The sequence below is a fragment of the Protomyctophum bolini genome (genome assembly GCF_963924005.1).
Source record: "Protomyctophum bolini genome assembly, chromosome: 20".
NCBI classification, from domain to species: Eukaryota; Metazoa; Chordata; class Actinopteri; order Myctophiformes; family Myctophidae; genus Protomyctophum; species Protomyctophum bolini.
The window spans coordinates 11,691,778-11,715,743 of record NC_137881.1 but is presented as its reverse complement, the minus strand read 5'-3'; the positions used below and the strand labels follow the sequence as shown (position 1 = coordinate 11,715,743).

General features: G+C 42.9%; 1 protein-coding gene across 1 annotated transcript in view; it reads left to right on the top strand.

Moving 5' to 3' along the window:
• Window positions 1–23,966, top strand: part of nrxn2b (neurexin 2b) — a gene marked incomplete at its 3' end in the record, with an annotated part of 769,013 nt that overhangs the window by 387,754 nt on the left and 357,293 nt on the right. Inside the window, exons 16-17 of the mRNA XM_080791852.1 lie at window positions 5,126–5,299; window positions 15,643–15,762. Coding sequence (XP_080647978.1) covers window positions 5,126–5,299; window positions 15,643–15,762 — 294 coding nt within the window. The remainder of the gene's footprint in view (window positions 1–5,125; window positions 5,300–15,642; window positions 15,763–23,966) is intronic.

The following is a 23,966-nucleotide window of genomic DNA, read 5'->3' as shown; positions in this document are numbered from 1 at the left end:
TGGGATAAGGGTCCCCAGAGGACGCCCCCCCCCCCCCCCCCCCCCCCCACACACACACACACACACACAAGTAAAAGGTTAAAGTAGGAGCTGCCACCATGAGAAATGCCCAGAGCATTTCAAATTGTGTTTTGTTTCTTTGACACACTCGCATCAAAGGCCTTTGTGTTTTTCTATAATTTCGCTTGGCATTTTCTGCAAAGCTCACTGGAACAGAAGGATGAGAGAGAATGAGAGGGAGACACAGACAGTGAGAGGGGGAAGGTAATTGGCCTTAAAACAATTGATGGAAATGTTCTCTGCCTTTTTTTTCTTTTTTACAGAAGGAGACCTTAATTATGTTTTAAACTCAAAGTCCACGGATCTCAACTTCATCTTCATGATGAGGCTTCGACACTGCTATCTCCAATGCAACACTGCTGCCCTGTATACAATACATGATTTAATCCCCTCTCTCCCAAGGGAGTACGGATGGGTTTATAGTGTGTGAATCTAGCTATTAAAGCATCAAGTGTCATCCTCATCCCAATGCTTGGGGCTGGATGCTATAATAAGCTTCTAAATGTGCCTTTTTTTCCACGACACAATGTTTATTCCTTTTTCAAATTTTACACAGAAAAATAGGAGATGAACGAAAAATGTAACTACAAGAATCAGACAAATAAATCAGACAATAAATGAAACAAAAAATAGTCATATTCTCGCCATGCAGCTGCTATGTGCTTAACTGTACTGTACTGTTCATGGTGTGCAGACGATGGGTTGTTGCTTGCTGTCATCAATTTCCACATGCCTAGTGTCGGAGCATTGTGTAGTGTAGTGTAGTGTAGTGACTGTGTGGTGTTCATGCCTAGTGTCACAGCATTGTGTAGTGTAGTGTAGTGACTGTGTGGTGTTCATGCCTAGTGTCACAGCATTGTGTAGTGTAGTGTAGTGACTGTGTGGTGTTCATGCCTAGTGTCACAGCATTGTGTAGTGTAGTGTAGTGACTGTGTGGTGTTCATGCCTAGTGTCACAGCATTGTGTAGTGTAGTGTAGTGACTGTGTGGTGTTCATGCCTAGTGTCACAGCATTGTGTAGTGTAGTGTAGTGACTGTGTGGTGTTCATGCCTAGTGTCACAGCATTGTGTAGTCAGTGTAGTGACTGTGTGGTGTTCATGCCTAGTGTCACAGCATTGTGTAGTGTAGTGTAGTGACTGTGTGGTGTTCATGCCTAGTGTCACAGCATAGTGTAGTGTAGTGACTGTGTGGTGTTCATGCCTAGTGTCACAGCATTGTGTAGTGTAGTGTAGTGACTGTGTGGTGTTCATGCCTAGTGTCACAGCATTGTGTAGTGTAGTGTAGTGACTGTGTGGTGTTCATGCCTAGTGTCACAGCATTGTGTAGTGTAGTGTAGTGACTGTGTGGTGTTCATGCCTAGTGTCACAGCATTGTGTAGTGTAGTGACTGTGTGGCGTTCATGCCTAGTGTCACAGCATTGTGTAGTGTAGTGTAGTGACTGTGTGGTGTTCATGCCTAGTGTCACAGCATTGTGTAGTGTAGTGACTGTGTGGTGTTCATGCCTAGTGTCACAGCATTGTGTAGTGTAGTGACTGTGTGGTGTTCATGCCTAGTGTCACAGCATTGTGTAGTGTAGTGTAGTGACTGTGTGGTGTTCATGCCTAGTGTCACAGCATTGTGTAGTGTAGTGACTGTGTGGTGTTCATGCCTAGTGTCACAGCATTGTGTAGTGTAGTGTCGTGACTGTGTGGTGTTCATGCCTAGTGTCACAGCATTGTGTAGTGTAGTGTAGTGACTGTGTGGTGTTCATGCCTAGTGTCACAGCATTGTGTAGTGTAGTGTAGTGACTGTGTGGTGTTCATGCCTAGTGTCACAGCATTGTGTAGTGTAGTGTAGTGACTGTGTGGTGTTCATGCCTAGTGTCACAGCATTGTGCAGTGTAGTGTAGTGACTGTGTGGTGTTCATGCCTAGTGTCACAGCATTGTGTAGTGTAGTGTCGTGACTGTGTGGTGTCCAAGCAGTCGCTTGCTGTCCCATTGACCAGAGGACTATATGCAGTTCAGTTATGTTTTTTTGCTTGGAGGATATTGAGAAGACAAAATACAAATCAATACAGAAAATACAATACAAAAAAGTATAGACGATGCCATTTGGTCCTGGGTATTAGTAACATACAATTACTAGTTGCGCTACCACCTTTGGATTTCTGACTGTAATATATACATTATATAGCTTCCTCACTTACAGATATACAGTATTTATCCAATCGGTCAGAACTCGTATACTAGGTTATGTGGCTTTCTCATGAATTAATGTTATACATTTTGTGAAAGTTTGTACCGGCTAAATCTGCCCTGCTCCCTACATCTAGAATATGTCCACCCTGGTAGCTCTGGACCTCTGCGGTTATAATATGCCTCAAACCTTTGAAGTGATGTTGTTTTGATCACATGTCCTGTCCTTTAATGGTATAACATGTGTAGCCAGGCCCAGTACACAGGAATGAACAAGAAAGAAAAAGGCGTGTTTGAAACCCTTTTTTACTGCCTTATTAAAAGAAAAAAAAACTCTTGTACCGAGCGAGCAGATACCCAGTGTGCATTTTCATTACTTTGAACTTTGAAAGCGGACATATTCCTGACGTGTTATTTTGGCACGATGGAAAAGTGTTTTTTTTTTCTAGTAAGGTCGTGTATAGGATTTTATTAATGGTTAAAACGAAAGAGCGTTTCTGAAAAGAAACCTTCTGAACGCTGTCCGTTAATTCATGAATTAGCTTGCAATGTCAGTTATATTATTTCTCACTTTGTGCTGGATGTTCCTTTTAAAATGTTGCCAACCCGAGGAGAGCAACGGACTGACCTCATGCTTCCTTCTATGCATGAGGAGTGCACCTGACAGGGTGTAGTTTCCCTGGTTGGACGTAGCGCGTGGAAGGGACACGTTATTCCGACCAGTTCCTTTTCCCCTCCATCAGGCGCCCCGGCTGGCCAGGGGGAGGCAGTTTAGAGACCAGGATTACATTGCATGTTTCTTTGTGAGGGTACTACCTATACCCTAGGGGACACAGGGAGAGCATGCAAACTCCAAAGGCCCTTTCGCCAACCCCACCTCGGGTATGGGCACTGATGACGTGGAGGAGAGAACACGCCCACAGCGTCCCCAGCGGGAATCAAACCCAGCTGTGAGGTGACGGCACTACCGACTGTGCCACCGTGATCCCTATTTTGTATTTTTTTTGCATCACTTTTGAATGGTGCTAAATGGTCAACAGAGAGTGAGAGCCGACCGGACTGCAGTCATTTTTTGATTTATGTATTTCAATCACAGCTGGCTGTTGAATATTATGAGCAGTGCAGACTCAGGCGCCTTTTCATTACCTTGGATCTGACAGACAGGCCAGCCCGCTGGAAAAGAATATCAAATATATCACAATATATTTATGCCGGCTCAGGAAGAGGATGCATTAAAAATAATAACATCTTCTGAAAAAAATCGATTTGCACATAGTTTCTTAAATTGCTTTCCAGTGACGCATACTATTATAGGATCGGTTTGACGCACGGTTGTTGTATGTTGTTGTGTTCGGCGAGGGTTCTGAATTATCAGACGTCATGCAATGGGATAACAGTAATAGTATTTTGTGGTAACCGCACAAATGAACAGTGAACAAGGAAACACTGCTCTCCTCTTTTACGCTCCAGACAAATGGAAGTAAATCCGGGACTCTCTGAAACTGAACAAACTGGTCTCTATGGAGTCATTTAAGGCACTACTTGAGGATGCAACACATAGTGTAGCCCCAGTGTATTAGCATTATATTATGTTCTTTTTAATATTGCTCATCTATATTACACCTTATGTAAAATTGTGTTATTTGCTGTTTTATATGTGTGATCATGTTGTACTCAAGGGCGTCCTTGCAAAAGAGAGCATGCACTCAATGGTTAATAAAGGTCAATACAAATAAATAAAACAAATGCAAATGTCATTGTAAAACTGAGAGTAGTAGTAACTGTAATATGAAAACGTGCTCATAAATTATTAATTGAGTATGATTAATTATGAATGAATATTATTATCACAACATGTAAAGAATATTCACAGAGTTTCATAAATGTGGTGTGGATGAAGAGGTGATGATTGACAGGCAAAAATCCCTCAACAGCAACACCCGCAGGGCGTTTTCATTTTATTTTTCTCCATTAAAGAGAGGCACACTGGAGCGTATACCAGTTAAAACCTTTTTAATACACATTCGAACGACCGTGATAAGACTTTTAATGTTTCGTAAAACTGTTCTACTGCACAGAACAGTGATAAAAACATCCTTTTAACCGTGGCTGAACATGTTGTCTATACCAGTTAAACACCAGCATCTGAATTTTTGGGGAAAGCCTCTCCTGAAAATAGCAGAGATTGACAAGCTCACGTTGCGTCACGTTGTCTGACTCTGCTCAATCATACAGGGTCTACAGGTGCATTCAAACCTGAAGATATATAATTGTTTCCAGTTGCTTAATGCTTCACTTTGGTCGTGCAGGTTAGCGTTGTTTAAAAAAAAACAAAGTCCCTTCGCTCGCGTTGCGTGCCGATTGGCTGTAGACACAGTTATCTAACTTTCAGAGTGTAATCAAATGGACCCGCTCGTTCACCCAAGACTGCAGTTCTCGGTTCAATATATGTAGCGTAATTCCTCCTCCTCATATCATTCATAAGCAGCAAAATGTATTCAAGAACAAAAAACATGGAAATACATCAAATACATCAAAATACTAGTCATCATGAATCATACGTAATCTAAGAACCTAACAGTGGAATATAATGCGTATACTTATGTCTTTGCAAAGGGTTTGTATATTGTTCTGTCCACCGTTGCTGAGTCCTGGCCATTAATAAAACTAAACAGCCAAAACATGTCCGGGGTTCCGGACAACATCAACAATGATTGGCTGCCAGGACGCGATGGGTGGAGTCAGGGTGGAAGCGAACATCGCTTCAGTTGGATTTTTACAGCCAGGGTTATTTTTATATGAAATCATGCCTCTCTACCTGTATCCAAGTCTGAACGCAACTTACTGTTCTTGACAGCTTGCTTGTTTTTTTTGTGTTTTTTCTTTCTAGGAGAGCTGTACATCGGTGGCGTGACGAAGAACATGTACAGCAATCTGCCCAAGCTGATCGCGTCCCGGGACGGATACCAGGGCTGCCTGGCCTCAGTGGACCTCAACGGGAGACTCCCCGACCTGATCGCAGACGCCCTCCACAAGGTGGGGCAGGTGGAACGAGGCTGCGACGGTGAGTTGAAAAATGGATTGGAAAATGTTATTTACTTAGTCCGGGGGACCACTAGTGGGCATTTCTACAAGATGTCGACACAATTAGAATGTAGAAATGTAGTTATTTTGATCAATGTTTGCCTGTTCTCTCCTAATCGTAAGATCACACTCTCTTGTATAAAGTTTGAGTTTATTTTTATTTTTTTCGCGCCTTCAACTATAACGGTATCGTTGATCTCTCCTAATCATACCAACATCAATATAGCATGGAATTGTGGACAACATCTCATCCAACGACAACAAAATATTCTTTAGTTTTGGGTCGAAGAGGCTAAATCTCATCAAATGGTGGTTCGTGGCTCAAATGGTGGTTCGTAGCTCAAATGCTGAGCAAATAATGGACCTTGATGTGAAAAAGTTTGAAAACCACTGGTTTGTAAAATGGGTACAGTTCAATAAAAGTATACACAGGTCAATACAAAATCTGCAAAGAGGATGAAACCAGAAAAAAAGCACTAAGTCTCAAGCACGCGTGCACAAATTCAAGCCACTTCTGACCACTTACACCAGGGGCTTGGCCTGAAAATAAATAAAATAAAATAAAAATATACGTTGAAGACCCCTGACTTACACCCTATTTTGTTTTCTAAAATACCGGTAGTGAAAATAAAATAGCGACAAACTCACAATGCGTCGGACCTCGACACGTTGTGAGCTTGTAGATCAGCTATTTTCACAATTTTTGGAAAAAAAATTAAAATGGGAAAATCAAAAAAATGTTGATTTGTGATTTTTAACTTTTCTGAACATTTAAAAATGTTCTGCCCACCATGTTCGAGATCATACCAAAGTTATATTTTTTGAGTATTCCAGTGTATCCCATTCATTCCAGCATGGTATTGAGATGAGATGTACTTTTATTATCCCTGCAGGGAAATTGATACGTTACAGCAGCATAATGTAAAAATACAGCAAACAGAAAACACATAAGACACAAATGGACATAATCATGACAAGACCAATACGAGGACCACAGGCACAGGACCATAAGCATTGGGGGAGAAAGTTCTTGTGTTGATGGCGGTTGGCAGGAAGGAGAGTCTATAGCGCTCTGTGTTCATTTTCGTAGGGAAAGTGAAGTGAGCCTACGGACAGTGTTGTTTTCGTCGACAAACTATGACAAAAAATGTTCGTCGACTACCTTTTTTCACAGACAGAAACTACATTAAAACAAAATAAAAATGAAGCCATGGTGACTAAATTATGACTAAATATACTGTCAACAAATAAAAACTACATAAAATGTTAGGAAGGGACTTGTCAACAAGAGATCCAGTATAAGTAAAAGACACAAGTCATTTTACACTTGGTTGCATGTTGAAAATAGCAGATCTGCGACGCGTTGTCAGCTTGTAGATTGGCTATTTTCAGCAAGTGTAAAATCAGCCATTACGAGTACGACGGCATCAAGGCCCGCCAAAACACAAATCAAGTCGACTAAATCACCTGTAGATTTAGTCGACTAAAATGTTATGATATTTAATCAACTAAAACTAGACTAACACTAAAACATTCCAGGTGACTAAAATGTTACTAAAACTAAATGAACTATTCAGGAGACTGACTAAAACTAAAATAGAGATTTTCTACCAAAAATGACACTGCCTACGACTAAAAGTGATCACTCTGTCCTGCAAGTCAATCACTTAAAAATGGCTTGAGATATGCTGTAACCCAACAGTCTACCTTTTATCAAAGTTTTTGATTGGAAAGTCTAGCTGAAAATAGTCTGTGGAGAAAAGATTGCTTTACAAACTACATTAAAAATGAAAGGATGTCACAATACTTCAGGTATATATGCAGGGACATTCGGAGTATTTTTATGGAGAAAAATAAATGAATGAAAAATCTAATTTATCCATAATACATGCGGCCCCAAGCTGTGGATAGACAAATCATGTCTCGATAGTACAGTATGATTGTTTAAGGCCAACCAATTATGTTTCTGAACTTTGCTGTTGATATAGTCATTTTTCTCAACCATGTTCTCAGCTAAGAAAGTCCAATCCGAGCAACCAAGCAGCACTGGGTTGATAATCAATATGAAAGTTCAAAAAAAGTTTGTGGAATTAAGCTTTGTCAACTCATGATTAGTTGGCAATCAATGGGTGTTCTTTAAATCTTTGAGAGTTTCGAGTCAAATCAATGTAGTTGTTAGACTTCTCTATGGGATAATTGTGCTTTTGAATGATTTATTGAAAATTCTCTGTTGTGAACGAAAGACCTTCAGAGAAACGTGTAAAGAAAATGTTTAGTTTTTGTGTTTGAGGCCATTTAAAAGAGCCTGCATTTACACTGGTTTGTGTTTCTAGGACAACAACAAAAGTTATGCCCGTTTGAAGTTTTATTTTGTTGTCTAGTTCAATTAAAAAAAAGAAAAATGTTTCTCACATGTACCACTGTAGATATTTTGCCATCTATAAATAGCATGGTCAGTCATGACCAATCTATCTAAAACTGCCAATAGCGCTGAATTGGACCATGATAGAAACTAAAAAACATGTGTGTGAGAGACAATGAAAGCCTGGTATCGAGGCTACTTCTCCTCCAAATCAAGTGGCTGCTTATAATGGAACAAATTGAGCAGTATTTTGCAAGCTGCTGCTTTGCCTTAAACATGGACAACCTCATAATCCCCAAGTCCCAGACCAGAGCCTGTGGACATGGCCCAAGCTGCCAAATATAAAAGCAATGAGCTGTATAACGGCTTGTACTAATGGTTGGTGTTTTACTTCAGGTTTAGTAAGGAAGGCTTCCTCTAAACGGAATTAAAAAAAAGTGCAGCAGACTTCGAATAAGAAAACCTCTCTGCTGTCACAACTCTTGACGTTTTTTACTCAGATCTTTGCTTCTGAGGGGTTCCTGGAACAACATATTTTCAAATGGGGGGGCGGGGGCCAATTACATTATCATTTCTGGGGTCCTTGATATGAAATATTGAGCACCACTGAGGTCAGGCCAAAATGGGTTAAAGTTATGTTACTGGTGCTATTGGCTGCGGTTGCAGCCAATAGCAGTCATTTCCGGTGTCATTTCGGGACCCGAAGTTCAAGGACGGCGGATTTCAATTCGCCGAAAAAAGTGGCGTCTAAAGCGGTTTGCAGAAACAAATGGGGCTCGAATGGCTTCGTCCATGTGCATGTTTACAGTCTATCGTTGTACCTGAGAGGGCTTGAGGGCATGGCTCATTGTGACACGACAGGGCTGCACCCCTGGGCCGTTCAGTTAATTCTCTGTGACAACGTGCACTGGCTGTATACCGTTTACCCAAACAACCCCCTCCCCCCCATGTGGCGCGCACCGCACATCGGAGGGCACAGTACTTGATTTCCCAGAGGATACCGCATATACTGGCCGACCTGACGCGACACCGATCCAGCATTTCTTTCTCTCTCTCTCTCTCTCTCTCTCTCTCTCTCTCTCTCTCTCTCTCTCTCTGGCAGTGGCCATGCCAGCCTTATTACCTGCCTACAGTCACACACGCACCACAATCAGCCCACTCCAAAAAAAACCCAGTTTAAACCTACATTAAACTTCATTACAGCGACTCCCATGGGCAGAATGGAGGGTAATTTTAGCTAGTGATTGGACGTACTTATGGGTACTGAGGAGTTGTAATTGGCCTTTTTAGTTTTGTATTCATAATTTTTTTCATGAGGGGCAGCTTTTTTTTTTTACATACTGTATAACTCTGTATAATACTAAGTCTTGAGGCGTCTGGGCGAATCGATGCGTTCCGTCCCTACATGCTATTACAGGAATACATCAAAAACTTTCTTAGAAAAAAAGAATGACATCGCCTCACTTTTCCACAATGAGACTCATTAGGCGAAAACACTTTTCCTTTTTGAGTGGTGCAACCACTCCTACAATCAGCAATGTCCATGTACCTACCTGTGTGTGTACCTGTGCACATGAGCCTGAGTATGTTACTGATTTATACCAGTAGGGGGCGGCAGAAACAGAGGAAGGGGTAGTGCTGTGTAATGAGAGAGAGAGAGAGAGAGAGGGGGGGGGGGGGGGGGGGAGAGAGAGAGAGAGGGGGGGGGAATTGCACCACTCAGTTCACACGTGTGTGATTTTTTAGGCTAAGAGAGGCCAAACTAAATCACTACTCTCAATGGATTCTTCTACTCCCCCGCTATTGATTAAACTTGTCCGACTCAAAGACATCAATTCGGATCTCCTCTCCACACACCAGAATCCACCCACCCCAAGTGAATACATAAATCATAAATCGTCGCCATTGTCTCAATGTCAATTTATAGAGTTTGTTCCTTGTATTTGTTTTTAAATATTTACATGGGCTTGCTCCTCCTTATCTTGTGGAACAAAACGAGACTAATATCCAGGGGTGCTTTTGCTGCTGCTGGCCTCTAGAACTGCCTACGCCTCCCCAGTGCTCTGTTTATTGGGGGTTTTAAATCTCTCCTCATGATGATTTTTGTTCTATCCTGTGATTGTTGATTTTAATTTTATCTCATCTACGGCTGTCATTGCCATCTAGTGGGTGAAAAAGAACTCACAGCTTGCCAGCCGTTGACGTTGGAGCGTCTTTGAAAGTGCGAGTCAGGAAGTGAAACTCCGCTATAATGTAACATGTCCCACGATTGTCGTGTAATTCCCCCAAAAAAACCTTTTTGTAACCGAGGATCATATAATTTAGAGAAATGAGCCGCAGATCAAGCTTGTTTTTGGTCCAAAACGAAGAATCTGATATATTACGATTCTAAAAACTATAGCCCATAGACTGCATAAGCCAGCGGAATTTTTATTTCTGTTTTTCTTTCGTACATTTATTTCAACAGACCGCTACCATTATGAGCACGTAAGGACACAGTTGTGAACCGTAATCAATTGATAATAAGAAAGGCGTGAAAAGGCATTATCAGCATGATGGGACTTCAAACCAGAAGGCATCAAAAGGTGCAATTCGCGCCGAATGAGTATATTTATTTGAAACGGCATGGTCTTGGGGTTCAGTCTACGCTGGGGAACGGGGTGCCGATATACAGGCTTAGAGACCCAGACCAAAATGATTGGCACTACAGACAAACTAAGAACAGGGGGGGGAGTTGGGTTCAAAGAATGAATAGAGGAAAGAGAGGTACGTGGGTTATGGAGTAACAGAGGGGGGAGAGACCAAAAGAGAGTTGTTGCCCTGCAGGTGTTGATACCGTACCGTGTTTCTGCTGCTGACTGTTGGGATTTGGGTGGCGGGAGGGCGGTCACACAGAGGGAGGGAGGGGGGCTGGGAATAGATTGAAATGGAGAACAAACAGAGGCGAACTACCAAATTGGATTTAAAAAAAAGGAGCACATTCATAAAGCAGGCACACACACACTGCAGTGACTGCACAGCGCTCAGAAAGCACTGACCCGCTCGTCGTGAGCGACCGTTTTCATTAAGAGCAGCACGCAGATGAAGCCCAAATCACACAGCAGTGCATTATAGCAGATGTTTGATTCCTTGTTACCCATATAGCTGTTTGTTTGGGATGCTGGTCACGCACTGTTGATTTTGACAGCAAATTTAGATTTTTTTGTTTTTGTCATATAGTCCTCTGGAATAGTTTTCATTTAGTTTTGGTCACATTTGAGTCACCTGGAATGTTTTGGTGTTAGTCTAGTTTTTTAGTCGACTAAATCTACAGTTGATTTAGTCGACTAAAATGTATTTTGGCGGGCTTTGATGCCCGCCGTAATGGCTGATTTTACCGTTGCTCACAACGCGTCGCAGTGCGACGCGTTGTGATCTGAGTGAGTAGATCTGCTATTTTCAGCATGCAACCAAGTGTAGAATTACCTATAATGGATCTCTTGTCCACTAGTCCCTTCCCTTCCTAACATTTCAGTCTAGTTTTTATTTTTGGACGAAATTGACAATATATTTAGTCTTAGTTTTAGTCATCATAGCTTAGTTTGAAATCTGCAGTGAAAAAAGGTAGTCGAACATTTTTTGTCATAGTCAACAAACTCAACACTGACTGAATGCAGGTGACTTTTGCGTCGTAGAGCACTGATTCTCAAACCTTTTCAAGTCAAGGACCCCCGCCCACATTGATACTTTATGTATTTTGTCCCATGGCACCCCCCAGAAGAGAAGATTTGTGTCGCAGCTGTGAGCTTGTAGAAAAGCCATTATACAACAGGTCGTTTCGAGGAAGCAATTTGATTAGTTGAAACAGCCTACTAGCCGTGCTTAAACGAGCACGATGGAACAAAGAAATCAGCTGCTCTGTTCTCCCAGAGCGCAGCAGACTGGGTTGCTAGGCTAGCGAGTTTCTTTGTTGTCGTAGTGGCTACATCTGTCATTAAAAAAATATGTATTTGTTTTAGAGATTATCTTAGTTTTAAGGGTAACTGCAATATTACACTTGAGGGGGTGCGGTTTAACGTCATGAATGCACTTCTGCACTGCCTTTCAGAACTCCGCCTTTAGGAGTATCCCTGGAGCATCACAGGCGTGTAATATTGCTTAACCCATTCTGGGCGGGAACCCCTTTTGGTGTTTTACCCCCTCAGGCCGGGAAGCGGGAAGCCATTTTGGGGTTCTGTACAGTATGTACAGTATTCAAAAATGTAAATTTGAAGTTTTTCAGAAAAAAATGGAGGCGTTTTTAGAATGGCCTAAATGAGTTAATTCAACCTGGTGTCCAAATTGATTAAAAAAACATAAAACATCTACAATCTGTTGCGATGGGATATGTTCTGAGCTTGTAGATTGGCGTGTAGATTTCCTGCACAATACTGCTGTATGCTACTACATTCTAGCCTCGGAAACCCAGACGTTTTTATTTACAGGGAGAAAAGTGGACCGAGTCCACTTCAATTCGGCATAGAGTAATGCAAACGTCGATCACTTAGTCTCATGTTGCACAGCTGCGTCTAGATTCTCCCGGCGGATCCTGCCGGAAGCTGCCTATGCCATAGAAAGCATAGGTGGACCCCAGGCTACTACATTCAGACTCGGCTGCTTACTGCTATTCAGTATGTGCCAACATTTTTGCAAGTGAAAACATGTTTTTTTAAATGCCCCAGTGAACACTTGCAGGCGTTTGTCAACAGGTTCATGCTAGTAAGGTAGCGTGTGGCCTGTATTAGGAAGAGTGCCAGCATGATTATATATTGACTCACATATTAATAATAGTAATATGTGCTCAATTATAGCACCTCTGGGGGGAGCTTAGTATTTAATGGAGTGCAATTACCACGATGAACAATTATTATCGGAAGGTGGTTGATAATGAGGAGATGTCATTGAATTCAAGTGGCCATTTTGTAGTAGGAAATAGGAATGCTCTTGTGTGTATCTGTGTGCCCCCCCCCCCCTGTCCTGTCCTGTTTCTTTTATTTGGTCATTTGTAAAAATTGCTGCGAGATGTATGTTTATCTCTGTGAGAACAAATTAGTCTGGCACTGAACCGTGGCTCTTTCTAAATGTTTGTGTTTAATTGAGTTTTTAATGAGCATCCCTGCTACTGCCGACGCCAATGACCAACCCTATTTATTTTGTCAAGTCTTTTATTTATTTTTTTATTATTCTTTTACGTCTTGTTTTGAATCTCAATTCTTTGATTTACCCTTTGTCAGTTTTTCCCCAACCTCATTTTCGTCAGGGATAAGATGAAAGCAGATTGGTTTAAAAACACAGCAGTAATTCTCCTGTTTCTCTGTGTACAATTTGAAAAAGGAATAAACATTGAGTCATAAAAATAAAAACCCCAGCCGTAATGAGGAGCTTTTTTATTATTCCCTGCTGTCACATCCAGTTCAAACACAATGCCTGTCTGTGGCAAAGACAGATGCTTAACGCCAACCCAATCACTTCGGCAGTGCAGTGTTGTTTTTGGCAGCAATATTTTCTTTTAGTCAGTCTCTTAAATTGTTTTAATTTATTTTCAGTCACATTTTATTCACCCTGGGATGTTTTAGTGCTAGTCTAGTTTTAGTCGACTGAATCTACAGTTGATTTAGTCGACTAAGATGTATTTTGGCAGACCATGATGGCGTCACGTAACATGTAAAATGACTTATACTGGATCTTCCTAACATTTTAGTCTAGTTTTCTTTGTTGAAGAAATTGTCAATATATTTAGTCTTAGTTTTAGTCATCATAGCTTAGTTTTCATTTAGTTTCCATTTAGTTTTCCTCAGTGGAAAAAGGCAGTCGACGAACACTTTTCGTCATAGTTTTAGTCGACGAAATCAACACTGATTGGCAGTGCATGCGTACCAGTGGTGTCAAGTGACTAAGTACATTTACCTAAGTACTGTACTTAAGTACAATTTACTTTACTTGAGTATTTCCAATAATTTTACTTCTACTCCACTACATTAAACAAACAAAAAAAAGTTATTAGTTACTTTGTGTATTGATTTATGATTGATTAATTATAACAAAACATACATTAACCACTTCAGCCATACAGTACATTTTGACCATTTGAACATAGCAGATGTAGCTTGTAGATCTGCTATTTAAAATAGCAGATGTAGCTTGTAGATCAGATGTAGCTTGTAGATCTGCGTTATACATTTGAAAAAAGTATAATACTTTTGTACTTTTACTCAATTGCATTTTGAATTATTTTACTTGTGGCGCAGTACATCTACAGTACATTGCAGTATTGCTATAATTTTACTTAAGTAAATAATGCGAGTACTTTTTTCCACCACTGGCGTCTAATCATCCGTGTATATAGTCTGGCAATTCTTTTTATTTTCTTATTTTTCAAATCCACCCATCTCTTTCAATCCAGCTATCAGAGTAAGTGACTGGAATCCCACAGAGAAATTAGCACAGTGGATTTTTCTAATTGACAATTTAAATGTCGTCGGCCGTCCCATGGCAGTGTGGGAGAAAGAGAGCACACAACACAACACACACGCACACGTGCATGCACACACACACACACACACACGAGCGCACACGCACACACACTACCTCGCCTCGCCATACACACAGCACGCTCAAATTATTGCACACGCACACACAAAGAAAAAAAAGTCGGCAGTGTTATTAAACCCAGGCAGCTCTGCCCACGCTTCCTCCAAGTCATTTCCAATTCAAATGAGGAACCTCTAGTCTGGCGATCGCACCAGGTTTCAACCTTGAATTAATGTCAAATTCAATCTGAATGCATTTTTTAAGCTGCCTTAATCAAATCACTCTCAGCCCGCGGAAGAGTGGCTATTATGAAAGCGGTCACAGCCATTTGCTCCTTTTTTAAACGCAACTATTCAGAGAAGTGACACCCACGTGGTTTTTGCAAGCCCTTTTTTATTGCAGTAGCAGATGCTTCAGAACACAATAAAAATGAATCATAAAAGGCCATAATAGTAGTTAATTTAACACAATGAATTTATACCTCCAGGCTTGTGATGCCGAAACACCATATCAAATATTTGTCATGAGTGGGACTGAATTGAGAACTGAACAGAATCTGAATCGGATTCATTTTCTATTACCACGTTTGCACATGCAGTACAAGCACGTTGGTGCATTCCACGCAAATCAAGTATAGACAACTTAACAAATCTATCTATTAATGCACCATGTCTCTGTCTGTCTGTACCTACGTACAATACGTGTTCACATCTGTAATCCACGTAACTCGAGAACTGTTCGCCCCGCCAACTTCAAATTCAACACGTGTGTTCTACACCTCCACAGGGAGGGCTGTGCACGGTGTCTATTCGGTCGGTCCCACGGTTGTCCAGAACCGCCACAAAAGGCTTCTGCCCGGGCTCTGGCTATTTTCGGTTATTAGTCATTTTATGTGTAGAAGCATCTTTCATGAATATGAATTAATGGTCTCAGGAATGTAATAAAAGCACAGGTTAAAGTCTCGATCTGTGATTTCTTCCACTGGTTGGCCGCTAATGTGGAACAGCAGCAAACACAGGTTTAGATTAAATTTAGAATAATGGGTTGCATTTTTATAGCGCTTTATAGTGTTTACTCAAAGCGCTTTATAATGGTCCATTCATTCATACATTGGGAGGTGAAGCGGCCAACAGTCAACACCAGCATCCTCACTTCACACATTCACACACCAATGGTGGCAACCACTGGAAGCAATGTAGGGGTTCAGTGTCTTGCCCATGAAGGACACTTCGACATGTGGACAGGAGGCACCCGGATTCGAACCGTCGATCCACGGATCGTTGGACGAACTGCTCTACCTCCTGAGCCACAGCCACCCCGAAAATCATAGGCCTATACCTAAACATGGTCATGATTCATTAGACTTTCAGTCATGAGGTTTTATTTTTGCTTTATTCCGTACCCTTCCACAGGACCCAGTACCACCTGCACGGAGGACTCCTGCTACAATCAGGGGGTGTGTCTCCAACAGTGGGAGGGCTTCACCTGTGACTGCACCATGACGTCCTATGGAGGCTCCTTCTGCAGCGACCGTGAGTGCAGACAATTATATACCACCTCCTCCGCCGCCGCTGTGTGTGTGTGAGACCGTGTGGTTGTTTGTGTGCGATTGGCTGCGAATGCGCTTCGTTGAGTAGCGATTGGCTAGGGGGTGATATTGGAACTGAATAACAGCCAGGGTACGCAGCACGTTTAACCTCGTTCAAAGTCTTGAGGTTTTCGCTATGCGGCAGAATCGTAGAGGACCTTCTTTTCCTTTCCACAGTGGCTTGATGCACCACCACATTGTTATGTTATGTAGTGGATAATTGTGGTAATCGAGAACTAATAATTAACATGGAGCCGTTATAATGTCTCATTACACTGACGGTTGAATTCTGACTTCTGACACACACACACACACACACACACACACACACACACACACACACACACACACACACACACACACACACACAGGCTTAAGCATTAAGCATGATATCGGCCCTGGGAGCAATGCACTGGGAGGAGGAATGCTACTCTATAGGGGGGGGGTTGTCAGCCAGTGAACACAGGAGAAAGAAGGACCTTAGAGGAGTTTATTAGTGTGATTGTTGCATATTTCAGGTTTATGTTATAGGATTTTGGGGTTTCTAGGCCGTCTGTTTGGATGACATGATGGTTGAACTGGCTTTACTGACACAGATTTCACATTTACAAAATTATCGTGTCTGAGATGCATCGCCTTGTTTTCGGAAATGTGTTTACTGTTACGGTAAGCTCACAACGTGTGGATGTACAGTAGATTGGCTATTTTAACTACCGGTATTCAAAAATGATTTTTCAAAATTGTAAAAAAACAAACATAAAACTAAACAAGGCAAGGCAAGGCAAAGTAGTTTAGGGTTTAGCATGGACTGAAATAGAGCCCATAGCTCTGGAGAGTACTGAGCATAATGCAGAGTTGGTTAATAATAACCCCTCGCTGGCAGGCAGGGTGAAAAAGGCTAATGAACTTGTTTGCATAATGTCTCTCTGTCTGTTGGCTATAAGTGGTGCGATGCGGTGCGATGCGCCGTATAGTTATTAGGCAGTCCCTCCCTTTTCTCTCTGTGGATCGGCCGTCGCCGGCCCCGCTAACTAACTAACAGCGTTATACCTTTGACAGCTCACATTTTTTCGGCGTGACAGTCTCAGCGGGGCGGGGGGCAGCCGTGGAAGGCTTCACCGTGGGACGAGAGAGAGAGAGAGAGAGAGAGAGAGAGGCCGCTAATAAACAGCTTCTGCAGGGCAGGCACGATGTGGTAAATGCTTTCCAGAGAGAGAGAGAGAGGGGGGGGGGGGGTAGGAGAGGAAGAGGAGGTGCGTGTGTGTGTGTGTGTGTGTACGGGTAGGGGGGGCGTAGACCCCCCACTGAGCGCAATTCGCTTGCACGCAGAGGGGGGTATCAGTGAGTTTATTACTGTGATTTGCAGAGATGGGCCGGTGTGTGCATGATGCTGCAGAAAGACCCGGGGGGGGGGGGGGAGGGGAGAGTTTGAGAGAGAGAGAAAGAGTGTGTGAGTGCGCGTGCGTTGCGTGCGTGCGTGCGGTGTGTGTGTGTGTGTGTGTGTGTGTGTGTGTGTGTGTGCATGCATAAAGATAAAGGATATCCCACCAGCAGCCTGATCAAAGACCTCATGTACCAGCTGTATCTAGGGGGTGGAGGAAAAAAACCAGTAATCAGCATCCCGTTCCGAGAATACACATTTACTGTACTTACTGTACGGTACTACATGCCACTCAAATAATTCAAAGTAGTGCCAGGAGTTGTTTGGATGATCAGCACAAACCACACCCTGTTTTCATACAACGCAACAGAACACACACAGTCTCTATCGCACATCACATAAACCCCCAGATGATTTCCTATATGCTGACATTAGTCTGTTTAATCACTGCGGCTGTAGCTTAAGTGACTGACAACCTTATGGATTGTCTGTGTCCATCCATCGATCAATCAGTCACTCGAGAGTTTTATCTAACAGTCAATTATTCAATTTGCAAAGAGCTTTAGAAGAGAATTGCTATATAAACGTGTCCTCTCCCCCCCCCCTCCCACCTTCCTTTATGACCACAGCTTAAGACATTTATCAACGGCAGGAACATTTGCACTACTACAGCTAATTTAAGATAAAAGGGCTTAACAAAAAAGTTGAGCGCAGGCAGAGCATTTTAGATGAGTTCTCGAAGACTATAACTTTCTGCAGTGGTTTCCATTCGGCTGCTGGCTGGAGTCCGTTCTCTGTATATTAACGCTGTGCCGTGTTGTTGACGAGGGGTTGGCCTACACAGAAACACATCTACGACCCCCCCACAGCCCACGTTCATAACGTATGCATTGCACTACCGCGTAGTGACGTGGCATACATAAAATACTGCACACTTGTACGAATACATAGGAAACACTGCACACTTGTACGGAAATATAGTGAAAATAGCCAATCCACAAACTCACAGTAACATGCATCACGCTGCATGTGAGCTTTTAGATTGGCTGTTTTCAACTTTCTTTTAGTTTTCTGCCCAAAATAGGGGCGCCATGCAGGTTGAAAGTGTGTGTGTAATATTAGTGATGGTGACGTGGTGGTACAACGTAGAATGTGCAACGGTATGGCAACCCCTGCGTAAATCCGTCTCTGCCGTCTTTGTGTTTGCTGAGTTTTGCCTTTGCGACACCTCTTTCCCCCCCGCAGTTACTCCACGTCCTCCCGTCTGCGTCATGGAGGACAGAAATGATTCATTCATTGCTCAAACTTGAGTCTTCTACAGATTGGACTTCTTGTCTTCTTCTTTTCTTTCCACTTTGTGCTTTCTGCACACGTCCTTCCATACAAAGAGCCTTGAACACACACACAGTCATGCATGCACGCACGCGCACGCGCGCGCACACACACACACACACACACACACACACACACACACACACACACACACACACACACTCACACTGAGGCCTTGATGGCTTATGCAGTCTTTTCTTTCCCCTGGGCCTTTCTTCCTGAACTTGTCAATATTTGAGTCACTTCTTCTCAGAAGAAACACACAAGGTAGGTCTGTGCTGCATCTGTCTGCATTTTCGCGCACACAATGCTCCAACAGAAAAGACTCGTGGGGCATTGAAACCCAGGGCCTTCTTCCAGCGCAGCGGCATGGCCCTGTTTGGCCCTCGTGAAGAAACAAAGGAAAAAACATAAGTGTGTTTGCCTTGTTCGTCACGTCTTTGTTTGATCACTTAGAAGTTATGAGCGGTTTTGCAGCTTTCTGTTGGTTTGACGGAGGCCTCTCTGTAGTGTTCTTCTCACATGTGGCAGTTGTGTGTCTGTTACTACCTCAAAAGAAGGTCATGCACGCACCTTGCTATTAGTGCTTAGTGCAGGACAAAATACAGTAACAACATCAAAGTTAGTGGTACAACAGCTTGCTGCTCCGATACTTTGCAAAGACCATCTTTGCACAGCAAATACAATAGAGCAGCAGCAAGCTGTTTTCCTTTGAGGTTTGTGAATAGATGGATAGATAGACCTTGCTGATTAATCCTGTGAGGGTATAGTCATCACAGCAGCGGGGGCGATAAAACAATGCAGGTAGAGGGTGTAGAGGAATTGTAACATTAGTAAATGAAGACTGTCTAAAGAAAGGACCAAGATGACTTGTGCGCGCGTGTGTGTGTGTGTGTGTGTGTGTGTGTGTGTGTGCGCGCGTGCATGCGTGTCAGTGACACATTACATTTTTTATAGTATTCAGATATTGGCTTGCTTGATCTTAGAGCACCATGTTGTGTAAGTCTTAAAGTGACTGACAATCTTTTTGATGACGATCCAAAGTATTAGAACGCACGATGAATCAGCTAATATGCGACACACAACAGATGCTGCAGTGTCGCTATGATTCACTAGCTTCACAGAGGTCGGCCTGGTCTTCGCGGTGTTGGGTGAAATCAACCCTCAACGTCTTCTGACAGACATGGGATGGGGGTGGGAAGCCTCGCCCATCCCCCATCCCCTCCCCTACTGGGCGGGGTTTTTCCTTTTATTTTACATGACTTGGGCGTGTTATAATGAAGTAGACTCTAGAAAAGCATTCCAGCAGCCAGCTTGTAGCATGTCTCGTTAGACTTTCAATCCATACCTCCTGGGTTGAGTGGGTTTGAATCCTGCTCATATAATTTTTGTGTCCACCGCAAACGACTTTCTTTTTGTGAATAAAAATCGTAGTACTTTTCCCAAATTATCTCTCACCGTGTACCATGGCACACACATCTGGGCACGCTATAGGCGTCACATGGATTTTCACCTATTCAGCGTGTGTGTGCCATGCATGCATGCATGCATACACACGCACACACAGACGTGCGCATGCACACATAAACATCCGCAATTCACCTTCAACCGGGGGAAGAGATATGAAAATCTAATTTCTGTTTTTCTCTCAGATGAGATTGAAGCATTTGAATGGGATAATTCCCCATACCCCTTTTTCACCGGTGCCTCGAATGTGAAATTAAAATAATTATTCCCCCCCCCCCACACACACACACACACACACACACACACACACACACACACACACACACACTGTTCACTGTGTTCCTTTGTGCAGTTGTGTGTGTGTTCCAATGAATTATATCGCTGGAGCCAGATGCCTGTATTGAGGATGAGGCTGGAGCTCATGAAAGAGCTCGGGACAGACACACACGCGCACATCACACTATCACACACACACACACACACTCTGAAAGCAATAAGGTGAAAAAAATACTTTTGTCAACCAATTTCCGCAACTGAAAAGCCCCGTCATGTATTTCATTCCCTGTGCTTTAAGCACACATTTACAGTATATGCATTGTTGTGAATGTGAAACTGTTGCCGTTGACGTGGTCTGTTTTCACGGACACAGAATAACTGGTGAACCACACATAACCTGTCAGTGGTGAGTAAACATGTACTTACTGTAAGTACTGTACTTAAGTACAATTTTGAGGTATTTCTACTTAATATTTTCATATTTACAATCCTTTTGCTTCTACTCCACTACATATCTGATCAAAATATTGTACTTTTACGCCACTACATTTATTTGCAAATGGCTATTGGCTATTTTGAAAATATTTTATATTATTACATTTCAACATTTGAAACGGGACATTTTGCGCAATGAGTACTTTCGACTTTGGGTACTTTAAATATCAAACATTTTGGGGCAATCTTTGTCACTGCACTAGCGACACTTTTAGGCTGGTAATGGTGCCTGCCTGAAAAGTTAGTTTAATGTTGTTTAACGTTGTTTTATGCAATCAGTGCAATGCATGTATGGGCTGTCAAGGTTGTTTTGTCACTCAGTAGGCGATCCAGCATATAAGTCTGCGTATGATGATGTCACACGGGATGCAGTACTGAGTTCCGACACGTGTTTTGGTCCGATGGTCCGACAACCTACCTCTGTCCCTAACCTAACCCTGACCACACCCATGGGAGCAGCGCATGTTCGAGCGGGGTGCATACTTAGTTTAGACTAGTCATTGGTTAGACATGAGTTTGGTGAGCGGTGTATTAAGACGAGGTTTGAGCGACCGTTGTTCCCGCATGTCTGGCTAATGCTCCGTCGGAATTGCGTCCGGATCCCTGTCACGTGCAATACCCTCTATATGAATGAATGACTTATTTTATTTAAATGTCATGCCACCTCGTGGCCCATCCCTCATAGGATTATATGTCACCTTTTCATACAGTTACAATTATTCAGATCTGCACTTCTTATTACACTGGTTAACGGCATTCAAAGCAAAACAACTTAACATACATATCCCTTACTGGCTGTACATGGCTATATCCTCAGGTCCCTGCAGGCTTTTTCTAGATAGTTTGCCAATAGATAGATTTAAATAGACGTACTCATTGTTTTGAGCATCCTTTTTGAATGTCCACGTGCTTCGGCCTTGCTGGAGGGCGACGCGATGCAGTGTGACAGGGCGAGGCTCCGTCAGGGGACCTATAACTGGATGTCCCTGCAGGTCAACTGTTATATGGGTGGACGGAGCGCTAATGTGGCAGTGGTGGCTGTAAGCCTCGGGGCTCGTTTTCCTGTTTTGTTTTGTTTTGTTTTTCTGCATGGTCACATCCACACTCACATATTATTCATGCATATTTATTTGTTTATCTACGATTTTAGCCCTGGGGGGACAGTACAACGGGCCACTGTTCTCACGTAATTTATTGTAAACGCACGTCTCAAGATGAGGTCACCCCCCCCCCCACACACACACACACACACACACACGAGTTGGCACTAACATTGTTCAGTTCAATCGGTGATTATGTGCATTCTTCAGGGATCTCCGTGCATGGACATCATTGCCGTCCAGCCATGCAGCGAGTCTGGACAAGAACCCCTGGTTAGCACAGACATTACAGGAGAGGGAAACAACAATGATGTATATACAGTATGTGTAACACAATACATTTGTTTCTTTCTTTTCTTTTTCTTGTAAAGCAAAAACCACCACCAATCTGACCATCTTCCCACTCGATCGGCACTCCCTCGTATCCTCAGCGATATGCACACCCCTTTGAAGTCGATCGGTCGGACCGTTAGACCGAAAGACACACCCTTAGTAGATATAAATGCATTTACAGAGTGATAAGAGTGCACGGTAACACTTGCTTGCTATGGAGGCTATTTAGCATGGATATGAATCCGTGTGTGCCTTGAGCTTTGGACTTGTTCTTTGCTGTGCCTTGTGCATAAATGAGTTTTGAAAACTACTGTTACTATATCAACACACTTCTCTTTGTGTATATACAGTTATACACATATACAAGCCGCATTCTGGGGCGGGCAGTTATAGCATGTGTGTGTGCGTGCGTGCGTGGTAAATTTGAGGCCGCCATGCCCGGGGGAGATTAGAAGCCACCGCTGATGATGATGTTGTGTTGTTTGTACCTCTCTCACCTCTGCTTTGCACTCGCAACGCGCCCATAGACACGCAGCGACTCATGATCAAATATGCCCTCATGAATGCACGCACACACGCACACGGACGCACGCGCGCGCACACACACACACACACACACACACACACACACACACACACACACACACACACACACACACACACACACACACACACACACACACACACAAACACACGTGCAAACCACAGAGTGCATGCTTGTTATTCAGCGAGCAAGCATGGTGATTGACTGGTCCATTTGTTCCCGTGTAGGGAGTAACTAGGCCACTTGGTGTTCTGCCTTATTCGTCTGGAAGCAAGTCAGTCAGAGCTGCTGTGGTGAAAGTGAAAGTTGTTTGAGGGCTTTGTTTTTAAATGCCTCTCATCCCCCCCCGTGCGCGCCGTGGATGACATGACAAGCAAGACAGGAGGAAATGTAGAGAGAGGTACTTGTCCCGTGTTGCACATTAGTGCACTCCCGTGTTTAAACCGCGTGCATTCATCGAGCGCTATACCGAAACACATGCACATGGCGTGCATTAACCCATTTAGACCTGGGGACGATTCTACAAATATCTTCTAAACCTGACAGTTTTCTGAAAAACCCATGTTTTTCTATGTCAGTGGTTCTCAACTTTTTCCATGTCAAGGACCCCCATAATTATCTGTATTTGGCCACCTACCCCCATCTGAAAATATGTTGTTCCAGGGACCCCCCAGTTAAAAAACTTTGCTCTGAAAGAATATATACATATTCAAAGATTTGCTAAACATTTCCGCACTCGGTGCTCGCTGCCGCGCTATGAGCTTGTAGATTTGCTTTTTTCCAATAGCTAAAGTATAACATGATGCTTAAAACACAAAGGGGTTCCCGCCCAAAATGAGTTAATGAAGCCAGCTGCAGGACGGCACGGGGGGGCAGTCAGGCATACTGAGCGCGAGGAGGACGTTCTGCACCTGTTAGCTGCACATCTCCCCCCAATGTCGTCAACTCTCTGTCGCTGCCTTTTTCAATAAAAAAAAACTCTGATTCCAATGTTGATTTTGACAGCAAATTTTGGTTTTAGTGATAGTCTCTTGAATAGTTTTCATTTAGTTTTAGTCACCTTTTTGTCACCTGGAATGTTTTACTGTTATAGTATAGTTTTAGTCGACTAAATATAAGATTTTAGTTGACTAAATCTGCAGTTGATTTAATCGACTAAAATGTATTTTGGCGGGCCTTGATGCCGTCGAAATGACTGAATTTTCACTTGCTGAAATCAT